At 49.8% G+C, this 15249-nt stretch overlaps 1 protein-coding gene across 4 annotated transcripts in view; it reads right to left on the bottom strand.

The window, feature by feature from the left end:
* Positions 1-1708: 1708 nt before the first annotated feature.
* Positions 1709-15249, bottom strand: part of LOC131205483 (protein yippee-like) — a 74754-nt gene continuing 61213 nt past the window's right edge. For 2 of the 4 annotated variants that reach the window (XM_058197594.1, XM_058197593.1), the window contains exons 2-5: positions 6900-7584; positions 5947-6170; positions 5758-5866; positions 1709-5387 (exon numbers count right to left, since the gene is read on the bottom strand). In XM_058197594.1, the coding sequence (XP_058053577.1) occupies positions 5298-5387; positions 5758-5866; positions 5947-6170; positions 6900-6935 (459 nt within the window). In that variant the 5' untranslated portion in view covers positions 6936-7584 and the 3' untranslated portion in view covers positions 1709-5297. Of the gene's footprint in view, positions 5388-5757; positions 5867-5946; positions 6171-6483; positions 6657-6899; positions 7585-15249 lie in introns of all 4 variants that reach the window. The other 2 variants (XM_058197596.1, XM_058197595.1) reach the window with 2 other exon arrangements.

Raw genomic sequence — 15249 nt, 5'->3', positions numbered from 1 at the left:
TTTATCCTTGTTTTCTCCTGCCCTCGATGCTCACTCAGTTCCGGTCTATTCTTCTTAGCGTTGTCCCATTTCTATATTGTGTAAATATGTATCGTTTTCAGCAACCAACCTGCTAGTGTCTCTAGTAGCCCCCACGGTTTGCCATCAACTTCTGATCTGCTCTGCTTGTCCACTCGCCACCAACACAAAACACATCTTTGGTCTTTTCCCAACATAAATGTGCATTAACATTTGTGACTGCTTTCGGTAGTGGTGAATGCACAACTAGTCACTGTTAAAAAACGCCATTCGCCAAATCAAACGTTCATTTAGGAAGATGTCTCGGGGAAAAGTTTTCATTTTAAACTCCTAAATTGACTATGGTTGTTTAAACAAATCAATGTAAACGCAACTACTTGAATCTGTATTTAGAAGGTTTCATCAAGCCTTAATGCGTGTCAGCACCAACTATTGTTTCTCAACGGTTTGAATATCACAATTGTCGCGTGTCCATTCTTTCCCATCATGCGTCCAAATTCATTACGTTCAAACAATTCTCAGTCCCATCTGGGAGGCCATTTTCAGGCTCCGTAAACCAATGGAGAGGTTCGTCTCACACAAAACCAAGTTTCTTACCATGTGTCGGGTAGTTAATTTTAAAAGGATAAATTTGAAAATGTCTTATTGTTAGTTTCGTCGCGCGGCGCGCTACGCGTGAGTCAAACAAGCCGCGAAAGCATCGCTTGCCTTCGCTGTGGATGCTTTTCTCTGATTCGCCCGTCCGCCGACTAACGGTATTTGAGAAAATTTCCTTTACTAACCTACCATCATCCTAACGGCTGCTTGACGAAGCTGTTGACTTGAGTTTCGTTTCGGTTCGTTAGTTACTGCAATATCAAAAAATTAACATACTCCGCCCGGTTGAGTTATAAACACCGTCACCGTCGCTCATGCATCTTTCACCTTAACGCTCACAGTATGAAAATCCGAACTGTTCGATTGAAGTCTACAGCTTGCTACAGGTTTTATCCTACGATTCGATTATACTACCGGAATGCAATATGACTATGGTCCGACACAATATGATGCGCGACAAACTACGACAAGAATGTGGGGACGACGACGATGACGACAACGAGACACGTTGGGTACGATAATGATGGACGAACAAAGTTGCTTTTCTGAACATAAATGCTCCCGCGGCCTTTGGGTGATGCAATGAGAAAAGGCGAGCACGGGCCAAGCTGCGGGACGCCGGTACTTATTGGCCTCGCGAAACACTGCACCATTGGCAAAAATCGGTACGATCGGCAATGGGGCAGCTTCCGGAACTACACCGAGCGATTGATGTGTTTGCGATACGCGGACGTTCGAATGGGTCGAAGAACGTGCCTCTCATGCACACACTCCGACGAACAATGTAAATCTAACTTTTTTTCCTTTTCTTATCTGCTTCAGTTTCAGTTAACTAAACCAATCAGAAAGTAATGGTAAAATTAACCAAAATAAACACTATCAAAGGCAAAAGAACACGTACACCATTTACAACAAAAATGATCACCATAATTCCACCAATGTACGAAAATAATATCGGATAAAAATGAAGTGAAATGAAAATGAATGAAAATTATAACATAAAATACGTTCACCAATCCCTCGTACCCGTTCGATAATTGACCAACTGAAAAAAGTCCAAAACCAATCGAAACAAAATAAAGGTAATCCGTTACTGAAACAGTTAAGATTTTATTCGATAAATTTTATAGTTTTTTTAGTGCTTTTCAATATTTTTCTTTATGCGTTTTGCATTGCAGTATCAACATTATCTAGTAATTACCTCATTTGTATATATCTCTTACATCCTACGCAGTGTATAAAGTAATTATTCTGTTCTTATTTTTTTATGTATTTTTTCTTCGTTTTGCGATTTGATTAGGTTACCTCTAGTTACTTTTTCTGTTTTCTTTAGCGTATAGTTTCGATCACTTTAGTGTGTTTTTCTTTTACCATTTCGATGAATAACTCCTAAGTTTCTTCAAGTTCATCGTCACCTCTTTCTCCCTCTCCCTCTTTCTCTTTCTCTCTCTCTCTCTCTCTCTTTCTTTATCAAAACCTTCCGTTATCGCACCCCCTTGGTTCTCCTCTTGCCACGTTCTGATCCACAACAAAAACACAAACTTGTGAAACCGACAAGGAAATTTACTTAAACATCAGTTACACGCCGTCCTCGCGTTCGCCGCCGACGAGCGTGCCGTACTAAACTATTTATGCTACGTAAATGTCTCTGGGGGTGGGAAAATGGATCCTTCATTATCTCTTTTGCGAAAAGAACACAGTGCGCTCCCGTCGAAATCGAAAACCACCGAGCGAAAAACGGATCGATTAAAACGCACGAATTCACGCGGAGCTAGCGCGCGAAGTTCCGAATAAATCACTGTTAGAAGTGAGAAACTACAAGTTAATGTAACACAATGCCCACCCACAAAGTGGTGGTGTTTTAGATTTTCATGATTTTTTCATGTTTGTTCTTACGTTAGTCTACTCAATTTAACATGCATTGGTATAGGGAAAAGGCAAAAAACGGAAGAATATAGAATAGAGAATTGCATTGATTTTGCTGCACAGTTCATTCGCGCCGAAACCCCCACGTGGGTTTCGCTTATCACACACGCCCGAAAGTCATGTTTTCACTCACATACAGCCACTGACGATCACAACATGCGTCGTCCAATCACCGCCATTCATTTTATCTTGCTCTCTTGCTCCTCTCCTCCCGATCACATTAGTCAAATCACACTAGCAATAAAAGCTAACTCCACACACTCGTACATCCACACAGCGGATCGCGTCTTTCCAATGCATCCTTTCAAAACGGGTCTTAAATAATGTAAGGATTGAAGAAGGGTCTGAAGTGCTCCGCAGGAAATCAGCACGCCCTCTCTACATGGAGAAGCTGGCAGCAATAGAGATCGGGAAAGGGTAATCAATTTAGGCACATTGCTGACAATGGGACGTATTTGCGTATGCGGTTTATGTCGGCACGAGATAGTGACCCCACCACACAACGTATCGTGGTGTGGTATTACCCAAAGCACTCAGAAGCAGAAGCCATTCCTGTAGGTGGCACGAAACGAAACAACTTGAAAGTGAAAACTGAAGCTCGCAATGGTGGAGAGTTCACTGCGTTGAAGCACTTTTAGGACAAGATGCTTCTCGTTCACCTCGTTGACCACTCTCGTGAAGCAGTGTGGCCCCATCGATACCCCATTGGCTTTGCCCTACTACGAAGTTATACGTAAGGAACGATCCTCGCTCGATCGACCGATACGAAGGATGGTGAATCGGTAAGTGTATTGGCAGTAGTTTCGTTATGTTTTCCATCTCGACTCTCTGCTATGGAGCGCAGCAGCTGCGGTTTATGGTAGCAGCCGTTACTATAAGATTGCATTTTACTGTTAATGGGGGGGCAGTAATACGTCTCCATTCGTTCTGGTTTGCTGTGCTATTTCTCCTCGCTTTCTACTTTCTTTCCGCGGACAGATTCTTGACCATTTCAGTGGCAGCCTGCCTGTTTGCCACCTTCCTGCCTCTCGCAATGCTTCATTGGAAACACGCCACTCTCTCTTTCTCTTTCTCTCTCTGTGGGCTTCACGTTTATGCTGCAGCTAATCTATGTTGTGATAGTGATGAGCGGTCAATCTGTTTGCTTTTTTTGCTTCTCCGGTCATTCCCTGGGCTTAGGTTTTCCTGTTTCTTTTTTATTAAAAAATCTATTAACTATTCAATCACATTCGCTATCGAAAAGGGACCGGGAACCGAGGGACGTGCCAAACAAACCAGGAAACCCGGCCGGGGGGATAGTATCGTGAAAAATTAACGTGAATCGTGCGTGTACTCTTTTTAGGCATGTTTCATGAAAGTTTGTTTCGCTGACATATTTTCCTGTTACTTGCTCTCTGTTTTGCCGTTGTTGCGTTCTGTTTCGCCTTCGATTCTCCTAGGCCCTGGGCACTGGTATGTGGGGGGGAGGTAAACTATTTTTTTATTACTTCCCTGCAATCTGATACCTTCGCGGACCAATCCATTAATCTCGACCGTTGCACACTATCCCCTCCATTGTTCTCCCCACTCGCGCTTGCATTATCTCGCCTATCACACAGACCACACTCATTCGCATACCGATTCGCGGTTTTCGTTTATTACCGTAAAAACTAAATCTACTCCTTAATCCGTGTGTATATTTCGACTAAAATACGATTCTTGCGTCCCGCTCGGGTTCGGTTGGATTCGCGCTACGCGAACCCGCTCGGACGAGCGCCGCACGGCGGATTCTCCGGCCTCTATGTGTTTTCTGCTTCATTTTTTAAATATTGTTTGTGTTGCTTTTTGATGACTTTTCATGTTTTTTCCTTTGCTGTAACAATCTCCGCCGTCTGGTATGCCTATAATTCTAATATCACTCTCGCGCTCATGTACTCACATACTACATTATCGCACATACACGCATTAAACACGTATATACAATCCCTCTACTAAAAGTGGCCCAAAACTTTCCCGCCCGAGTTGCAACGCGTCGAGGCATTTCGTTACCGGCGAAAACAACGGCGCAGAGCGAAAACAGCTGCCGCATCCTTGCACAAGGAACGCGGCAAGAACATGGGACAAACCGCCCACATGAAACTCAAGATTACCTTTTTTTTAAACGCAACGGCAGTTTCGAAACGTAAGGAACCGTAGAACCGGGAAACGGAACGCGTACAGCACGATGTACGGATTAAAAACAATAGTGAACTCTCTCTCTCGCTCTCTGTCTCATCGCTTGGGTAAAATTGAGCCGGAAACGATTCCAGGAGCTCTCTTTGGAGCAGACTCCGAATCTTCGAATCTTCCTCGACGGAAAAGAAATACGCGCTACCATCAATCGTTTGATGCTTGATCACCACCATGGTGTTTGAGAAACTAGATCAAATTGAAGGATCGAATTCGCTGCGTTGGCCGCCCTTTCCGGCCGTTCCAGCCAGCCGGGCCGTGCGGAAGGGGGGCAGGGGCGTGCGCTCATGCTGCACGAAGCTTTGTGCAAAAAATTGCACTTGATCTCCCTCTGACTCTCCACCTAAAAAGACAAATCGGTATTCCGTTGGTTGGTATCGACGATCAGCAGCTGCCTAACCGCCGCTAATGGTGGTGGCTGAGGATCGACGAGGACACACGACGCACACACGTGTAGTGATTTCGGTTACAGTCTAATTTATCGCCGATGAGCTACCGCCGCTACTGCTATTACTATCACTTCTGGTGCGCCGCGTCGGCGACGCGAATCAATCCCAGCCATTCTCCTTGATCATGTGCGCCAGCTCGATAATGTACTTGCCTTCCTTGTACTTCTGGCTCGACTCAAAGGCATGTTCCTGGGGATCAATTTGAAAGGTAACAAACACAAACACAAACGGTTATAAAGGGGAAGCGTGTTATGAGCCGACAACCGAAGGGAAAGATGGATGGGAAATCTTCGGACTCGTAAGAAGGTACTGTTCAGCGTTCACGAAAACCAGGTGGTCCAACACAACTATTTAAAGTTGGTCATGAAATTCGATATTAAGAAAGGTACTTGAATTATAAAAAAAAACGTAAGAAACCCGACCAAAATCGAACAAATTAATAGATGGGCCAAAAACGATTGACAGTAGAAAATTGACAGTTAAGAAATTGACAAACGAGCGACTGACCAGGCAAATGGGAACCTTTTTGCGAAATGGAAAAATCGTTGATGCTACTTACATATTTCCACCCGAGCGGCGTTTTGCAGCATTCACAGTAGATATCGGCCACGGCATGTAGGCCCGTTAGGAGGACGCGCTCTTCGGCCTGGCCGCATGCAACGTTAACCCTGGAAGAGATGCAAAGAAAATGCGTAAAACTGGGGGCCACAGTCAACGATGAAGAAGCAATTGCCTCGCGCGCACTTACACCGAATTGAACAGATAAGCCCGTCCCTGGCTGCCCTGGAACGATTTTGATATAAGCTCATCGTGACTAGCTAGGTGTGCCCGGCAGTGGACACAGGAGTACGTTCGGTTCGTCGACGGCAGGTATGCTTGGAACGTTTTCACCATGTTGCCACTTCCGGACGACGACGAAGATGACGTCGTTGATGATTGCCCGTTCGCGTGCCCTCCGTTGGCCGCCGCCTCCTGCAGCAAAGGGAAGAATAGAACACAGATACGGTTCAGAGAAGTCGCACCACGAACAACAACATGCGCAACGTCAGCAATCAGGACCTCGTTGACACTAGGCAGAAAACGATCTATACAAGGCTCTAAGCACGGGGAGTCGCATGCCAGGTTAGGACAGTACTTGACCAAATAGGAACAGAAGAAGGTAACAGCAACCAAATAGAAACAGAAGACCAGGACACTCTCTCTCTCTTGCTCTGTCTTTCCGGGAACAACTACTGGGTGGGTGTGTGCGTGCGATGTCTCGAGCGTGCACTTCGGTGATGGGTACCTGGGTTGGATCGTTTTCTTGATTGGATTCCAGGCCGGAAACTGTACTGGGTAACGGGGACGACAGAAAAGTGGGACCCAACGGTAGTAGGTGTCACACGCGCGCCCTTCGACTCCCAGGCTCCGGTGCGATGGTGCAGCGCTCGAACACCAGTTCTCCTCCAGGTGATCCTCCTTTCGATGGGAATTTAGATTTCAAGTTCCAACGGGACGACGGCAGCCACACAGCAGCAGCGATGGGGTAAAGAAATGTTAGTGAGACACAGGTGGTGGCGCCGTGGTTAGTGGCGAAACCGGAATCGATGCGCAACCCACCACCCGAAAAAAGTCCAACAGATGAGAACCGGACCGTGGAAAGAAGGTAATGGTAATGGAAGATGATTGCAAGACGGCGGCCTTGAACGGAATCACGCTTACCTGGAACAGTAGCTCAAACAGGAACGTTATTCGCATTCGTCTCCTGCCTGGAAACCGCGGGCAGGATAGGTAGGAAGTGGCCGAGGTATTCGGGGGGTGGGGGCTTCCGCCTAGACCGCTGGGCAACCCTTGGAATCGTGGGGAATGGCAGAACCGCTGTGGTCACACTCGGTTCAAAGTTTACTCGATGGATTTCCGATGTCCGCTTTTTCGCACCGGGGGGTTCGGGACAATTGCGGCAGGATTTCCCGGCACCGTTCGCTAGCTGCAGCTGCTGCGGTAACGCACCACCACCGCCAGAGGATCGCCGTCACTGTGCAACACTCGCTGGCCGATGTGTACTACGATCGACATACAGAGCTTGCCAACGAACGTTGCTGCTATGGTCTCGTCACTGGTGCGCGCTGCTTGCTACTCTGTCGATCTACCGCCGTAAGCTTCGCATCAGTCCTTCGCTTCGGTTTATTGTGGGGGCACGATCGAAACAATAAAAGGACACACAGTCCGGGCCTGGACTGGGTGGTGTGGTCGATAACGTTGCCTCTCGGTCGTTTTGCCCCGCGATCTTATGTTGAAATTTGTTTACTTTTTGTGTCGTACACTACTGATAATGTGCACTTGGGTTGCTGCTGCTGCTGCTGTGTTGCCCTTGCGCCGTAAGCTACAGCATTGCTCTGCTAGAAATCTGCAAAAAAGGTGGAAAAAAATAGAACGATTGTAGAAGAGTGGCAGAAAGAACGGGACTCGACTGACGAAACGCGCGGTACGCAGTCACGGCAGTCGGCTTGCGGAATGGGGCCGCCACAATCCGGCGGCCTTTGAGCGAGGGCCCCCCATAGATTACCTCATCCGCAAACATATCGACCCAGGCCAGGGGGACGGGCGAGTGAGTGCCAACGCCACCGTACCCATCTGTGGCCGAAAACATGAAAACAAATTATTGCATTAAAGGCGTGCGGGTACGCGCCAACGGTTTACCGGGCGGTTTGAAAGTGTCTTTGAAAGTAACTTTCAAAACATCAAAAAGGGGGAAAAGGCCCCCCGCCGAAAGGTGCGTAAATGGATGCGCGTGAACACGCGCGGATGCGGATGCAGTGATAAAAGTGTCTCGCTTAGGAAAAGTGCGTCGAACAGTGAAAAGCGGGCCAAATAAAACTTTCTCCTTCGATGACACAATTGGGCCCCGCAATCGGTGTTTTCACTGCTGTTCAACAAACAAAAAGGTTCCCACAAGTTGGGCGTATCAGTCACTGTGTGCGCGTGGCCACCAGATAATGTTTGCTTCTTGATTACAGCAAAAAAAAAAAAATGGCGTATTACCTCTCCCGTGATTCCCAATCGCAGTCAAGGATGGTTAATCCTTTTTTTGTGGGCCCGATGTCACATCCCCACAACAAAAACAAAACCCGCGAAGGAGAAAGGTGGGAATCCACCGTCCGAGCTTCTCGCGCGCGAGGTGTAAGTAGGCCACCGGGACACCCGGGAGAGGTTACTGCAATCCTGCCCCCCCGGTGGCCAGGTGTGTTGTGTCAAGGTTTTCGCAGCAACTTTTGGTGCACATTGCGCAACGGCCGAGTGTGTCGGTGAATGTCAAGAGAGATCGGTTACGTACCGTTCCATCTTGGCCATTATTATTGATGCAAGAGAAGCTTATCGACGAAAGACGAAGTGGCATTAAGGGAAGGGCTTAAGAGCCGCGTCCGCGACATCCTTTCACGTTCAGGGCGCAAAACTTCCCGGAGAGACCAACCCCTGTTCTGCCCCCTACACCAACTGCCGACCCGAAAGATCAAGAACCGATCGGGGAGAACCTCGAGAACGGCTCTCGTCGTGGGGAACAAAGAAAGACCTGCGGGTCCGAGAACAAGGCGGGCGCGCAAAAATCCACTTCCACATGATTCGTTCCATGCGATGGTGCCGTGGTCGGTTCGGGGAACGAATTTCTAATTCTTCCCACCACCTCGGTTATGCACGTCGCGCCGTCGCCGACCACCTGGACCCGCACTTCCCGCGCCCCGTGGGATGGCCCCGAAGGAGAGTTCATCAAACTCTTTCCGTCTTGCGCCGCAGTCTATAACTGTTCTCCACTCTCCGCGCGCGCGCGCGCACACATTCCCAGGGACTGGTCCGGTTCTGGTTTCTGAAAGTCTGCATAATTCCGTCGTGCGGGGGGTCGCTGCTCCACATGCGCGCGAGAAGGTTGTTTGTTGTTGTCGCACATAAAGGCGCATGGTGCTGCTGCAACTCTTTCTCTGTCAGCCCATCATAAAGCCACACTCTGGCGAGTCGCAAAAACGCGTGTCGAAAACAACAAACATCTCGACAACGCGGCGGCGGCGGAGGTAGCAGCGACGGGAACGCGCGCGCACAGCGCTCTCAACACTCAGATCATAATCATAGCCCCTGCGTCACTCCTAACCCTATACCCGATGCGCGGATTCTGCGACGAAAAAAGCAAACACAAATCGGCCACACAACAAACTTTCTCCCGAGCCGCACAGTAAGGCCAGACTTAACGTTGAGAGACTCCCCTAGAGAGAGAGAGCACCTCGGACATCTCGGACCACACAATAACAACACGAAGGACGCGGGGACGCGACATCCGCCGAGAGCGTCAGCTGTGCGCCACACTGCGCCTAATGTCAAACGCGGTTCTCCCCTGCGCGAGACGAACGCTAAACGGCAGCAAAATTACGTAGTAATGGAGGACTGCGCCGCGCCGCGCGGCCTGACACAATTTCTGGTCCGACCTACCTCGCGCGCGGCAGACGAGAGAGCCTCGCCTCGCCTCGTCGACCACAAACCGGTGGAGGCTCAGCTCGGTGGAAAGAAAAAACTAGCCCCTAGCGCGCGCGGCGCACCAGTTATGACGACGGACTCCGCGGACTGGTTAGCCTCCGCTTCGCTGCTCCACTCGACACACCCCGCCCGATGCGATAGAAAGATCGCAGAACACGGTCGCCACAACACGAGCGAAGCCATCAACCTTCAAGGCGCCGTGTAGGGGCTCTGCTCTGCTGGCTAGAAGACTCCCCCCCCCCCCCCGGATCTGGTGTCGATCGAGGGGACGGAGGATCCAGAATCTCCCCACGTAAGAGGGCTCGCCAAATAGAGATCTCCTCGCTCGGTCGGTCCCGTGGGAGCGTGGATCATATGCTTCTGCTGGTCGGCCCGGCCCCCCACCAAAGAGAACACAGAGAGCGATCGCTGCCACACACAAGTACACCACCACCACCACCCTCTCCCACTGGTCGGTTCTCCACCACGGTGGACCACCTCCGCGGGATTATTGACCCCGAAAAAAGAGGCCACTCAACTTCGCGCACTCACACCGGGGTGATAGAACCTCCACCAGAATTCGAATCCCGCGAATGCGAGTATTACCTCTGGGGAACTGGAGCGAGATCTTGCGGTTCGTACCTGTTACGGCTGGCAGGCCACACGGCTGAGGAACACCGACCGACAAAGCTCACGACTCCAGAAGTAGGGAATCGGAAGAGCCTCACGATCATCGTCCGCTAACTCCACAACGTCCGAAAACACACGGCGTCGGCGGCTCCTGGCGCTTTGCACAGTAATTCTCAATCACCCCCCGCGCGCACTCCAACCTGTATCACTTCGCCGCCGCCCGCTGGCTTATCTGGATGGGGTTCCAAGTCCAGCGTTTTTTTTTTCTTCTGGAGCTTCTGAGCTACACTATACACATCTGACGGGATATGTGTCCATGTATAAAGCGGAAGTGCAGCCGACCGCGCAACGCAATAAGATGGTTGTGCGCACGTCAAAACCGCACCACCACGGAACAGCTGGCGGAGACACCACGGTGCGACAGATGATGAAAGTACCACAAGCGAAAGATCGCGCACAGCACAGCACAACACTTTTCTGGGCCTCTACTAGCAGCAGCCCCAATCGATCGGCCCTGTACCGGATCTTCGTTTCGGGGGGCAGAAGTTCTTCTTAAAGTCGAACGAATGTGCAAGGTATTCGCAAACGCGCAACGCTTTCCGTACTTCGTACGGCAACGGGTACAACAGATATGGAAGCTCGTCCGCAGGCCTCGGCCATCGGAACCACCACACGGCGCGGGGCAAACAAAAACAACACCACCACGACCACAGAGCGGTGGGCCACGGTCGGTCACCAACACAACGGTGCGCGGCGAGCGAGAGGCGCAATAGCGCGGCGCAGTCGCGGCGGGATCGGCAAAGAAAGGTGGTGGGCGGACGGGCGGTCAACACGGCAACAACCCGCACACCACCAAAGGCCCCTGTGTGTGGGGGGAGCGGGCGGCCCATCTAGCATTGGAGCGCGACGCGGTGAACGTTCGTTCCGTCAATTCCGGACGAGAGCGAGCGAACGCAGTCGGTCAGCAGTTGCAGCCAACCCCCGCCCCTCGCGCCAGAAGACCCAGAGATCGGTGAGACACAGTAGGCCAATGGTACAGTGTGAGGTGGTCAAAACGTGCTGCAGGATCCGGTTAGCCTGGACCCGGAAATAAGGAGACCACTAATAGACGTTCGATCGAGGATCAGAGTTGAGGATTTTCGCTTCCACTACTGCGTCTAATCCACTTGGTCCTCTGTCCCGCAGGGATGCCTTTGTTTACGTGGCCGCTCAGGTACCAGCAGTGTGTGAAGTGTCTCTATTTAACCCCCCCCAGGCACACACACAGGCACGCCTCGACGTCCGATGTTCGCGCGCACACAGATCGTTCACATCGCGCGCGCGACGCAAACAAACCGTCGCCGTCGCAGACGCCACCGCGAACAAGGGTGGTGACCGAGGGACCCTTAGGCTGTGGGCGGCCGGGCGGTGTATGTATACAAACCTTGCCGTCTAGCGAGGCGTTGATCCGCGCGGCTCGCTGCTGTTGTTGGCCTCTTACAAAGCATCTCCTTGAACGGGGAGAGGTGTGGAGGTGCACAAACAATCGATTAGTCCCCGTGCGCGGTGCCGGACGAGGCCAAGTCCAACTCTTACTCCAATTTCCAATGGGTCTCGGTCCCTGGGCAGAGGGTGGCTGTGACAAACGTGAGGGGTCGTCTGCTGCCGAATGCCGCGAAATGGTGCGAAAAGATTTATTTAGGACGCAACGGTTTGACACCTATAGACAGGGCTCACATTGTTACATTATCGATGTTTTGTTCACGGCACTGAGCTACAAGGCGATCCATGCAAGGGTTTGGATTTTAAACAATCGATTACTTGACTTTTAAAACGTCAAACTTCATTGTGGAAATTGTGAACATTTAGTAAAACCGTTCACATCTACGAAATGGCTTGAAGAAAATTGGAAAATTTTGATACCTTTTTTTCCAAAGTCTTCAACATATGATGAGTCTTCAACATAGGGCCCTATTATGAAACTCGAATCGAGAACTCGAATGTTCGATTGAACACGGTAAGCGAGAAAGCAGAATACAGCAAGAGAGAAGGCAGAGAGAGAAAGCTATAGCACAACGAACTCAAATGAACGTTCGAGTTCTCGATTCGAGTTTCGTAATCGGGCCCATAAACTACGAAAGTAGGGTACGAAATTTGAAAAGCTCATTTCCACCATTTCCGGTGGTCACGTTAATAAGCAAAATTGTCGCAGAAACCCCAGACGTCGTGCAAGAGAAGCCAATACACTCACTTCGAGTGACTGTTTCGTTCGATTTTTTTTGTGAATGAAGAAGGGGAACTGTAACCGTAGAAGACGCTACGCTACCGAGACATCTTTGACCGATTGGTTCTTCGAAGAAATTGAGGCTGAAACCTTGAACAGCATTTCGTTTCAACAGGACGGCGCCACAGCTTCAATCGATATTTGGAGCCACATCTTCAGAGTCCAAACACTAGCTGGGACCACCTTATACTTGTGGATGCGCGACTTGCGAAAGGGCAACTTCTGGGATTCAGCGTCCCAGAGCACGCAACTTTTGCATCGCAAAAAGCCTACCTTAAATCGCAATATAAACAGCGGAAAAGGAAAACAGAGATGACGCACAACACAACAACAACAAACGGTGGATCCGCGCGGCCACTTCGCAAATGTGCGAGAAAATCTAGTTCAGCACTCCCCCCTCTCTGCCTCTCTCTCTGTGGGGGGATTGTCGCGGGACAGGCAAAACATTGACTTGCTCCACGCTATCAGTCAGCAACAAGCTCCCTTCACCCTCCCTCAAGAGCTCACACTCGGGGCCTCACTTCCGTACACAACACGAGCGCCCGGCGATAAGAAGCTGGTCTTCATGTACGTTCCCAATTCTACGCCGTAACTCGGAGCACAACTGGGGACGGGCCGCGTCTCCTCGTACTCTGACCTGACCGCCACACCGCTGACTTATCAGCCGGCCGCCGCCGTCGCCATTGATTGAACTCTCGGCGGCACTGTCTCGTCGTTTGCTTAGTTTTTTTTTCTTCAGTCGGCACAACTTAAAGGTCTAGAGCATCACGCATTTCGCCCGGGGGTCGTTTGTTTACACTCGACAAACTGTTTCTCTCTCTCTCTCTCTCTCTCTCTCTCTGTTTCTCTCTGTTGATAAGCCCCACACGAAGAAGGGACGCGCACAGAAACGGAGCAACAAGAAGTGAACCGCGGAAAAGTGACATTCGCGTAGCCAGGTCAATGACGACTGTGCGTTTACGCAGCGGTTGATGAGCCGTTTTGGCGGACTGCGTCGCAGCAGCCAGACAGCAGCAGGCCTGTCAAGTCATCATTGCCCATCATCGTCCCGCCTTCCTTCTGATCGGGCCCCCCACCAGAGCCCAGAGACTCCCCAGCTGCCGCCGTTGACGGCTTTACGAAACATATGTTCCGAGACGCGGCAGCTGTGACTTCGTTCCTTTTTTCCTTCTTCGGCACACGTTGGCCTTGACTTGGTAGGCACACATTGCCGAGAAGATAGCAGCACCAACGGCAAGGGGTTGCGATGGCAACCGACAGGTTCGAGAGCGATAGAGAGAGAGAGCCCCTTGTCGGGGGGCGATTCTGTTGAAGGCATTACCGTTTGCTAGTCGGTAATAGACAGTGTAATTAATTGAATCAAGTGTCAACCCGAAATAGGGCGCAAATCCACGGACAGTCCACGGCGTCTCTCTGTTTAATGTTTGAAAGTGCGCAAACAAGCGTTTGGCGTTTCAGTTTTTCCACAAACCCGAAACCTGCGGCGGACACTCTATCTCTCTGTTTACATGCCCCGGTGGCGGGAGTTTGTGTTCTATTTTTTGACTCCCCCTCTTTTCACTTCACTCTGAATCACAAAATTTGTTTTATCGCCCGACTTAATGAGGAGAATAAAATTACCATCGAGCAGTGTGTCCACGGTGCACGCATAATTCGCAGGGCGTCAACGGCGACATCCAGGGGCCGACGACGCCATTGACACGCAAACCGTCCACTAACCGGTGGGCCAGCAGTCTAGTAGCCAATGGCTGACCCAGACCCTGACCATCACACGTGTACGGTGTGCTGTTCTAAAAACCCCATGAGGAGGAATTCCTACGGGGAAACAAGAAGAAATCCGACATCGTCCTTTCTGTGGGTCGCAAAAACGGAACTGTCACGGGATGATAATCCGCGAAGAAACGGTTTCAGGCCCGTGATTGTGACACACTAACCCCGATCCATCAACAACAAACACACAAAATAGCAGCAATAAAACACAAAACTTTCTGACACCTCAAACCGGAAGTACTGTACGTACTGACCCTTTCGATGAGACCTTCGTGTTCATGCTCTCTCTGCTCTGAAGTCCATAAATCAAGGTGCGTGTGCTGCTCGTCGTGGTTAATAATGGTCATAAACTAATTGCGACCGTTGAGACCGCCTATCTGTGGCCGCTTTTCCGTGGTGCGCCGGTGAAATGCAATTGAGTTGGAAAATCGAAAGCCCCCGACAGGCCAAACAGCAGAATGTTTACCACCATTAATATATGTACGAATTGTATACTAGCCGATCTCACAAACTTCGTCCATCAGCATCAATATCTTCGTTGTTTGTGACGTACGATATGAGCGAACATCGTCATTCTACTGAAAATCGACTACTGAATCGAATGAATAAATATTTCGAATAATTAGATATTAACAAATGAAGTAAATGTGTAAATTATTTATCAACGAGGTTCACTTTTGTGAATCGTGTAATTATGTATTATTTTTTTGTCTCAGTTTTCAGCCGAATTCAGCATAGGTTCAGTTCAACAGAGCATTGCTTGTTGCGCCATGTTCGAAATACATCCCGACGATTGTTTGATTATTTAAATATTAGGTTACGGAAAAAGAAATCCTTTATTTTTGCATGAGTTTCAAAACTGTATTTAAGATGTTTGGATGGTCCGATTGGTATCAAATATGCGCTATT

This window comes from Anopheles bellator, chromosome 1 (assembly GCF_943735745.2).
Source record: "Anopheles bellator chromosome 1, idAnoBellAS_SP24_06.2, whole genome shotgun sequence".
Taxonomy (NCBI): domain Eukaryota; kingdom Metazoa; phylum Arthropoda; class Insecta; order Diptera; family Culicidae; genus Anopheles; species Anopheles bellator.
Note: the sequence above shows the minus strand (reverse complement) of the source record. Positions and strands in the feature narration are given on the sequence as shown.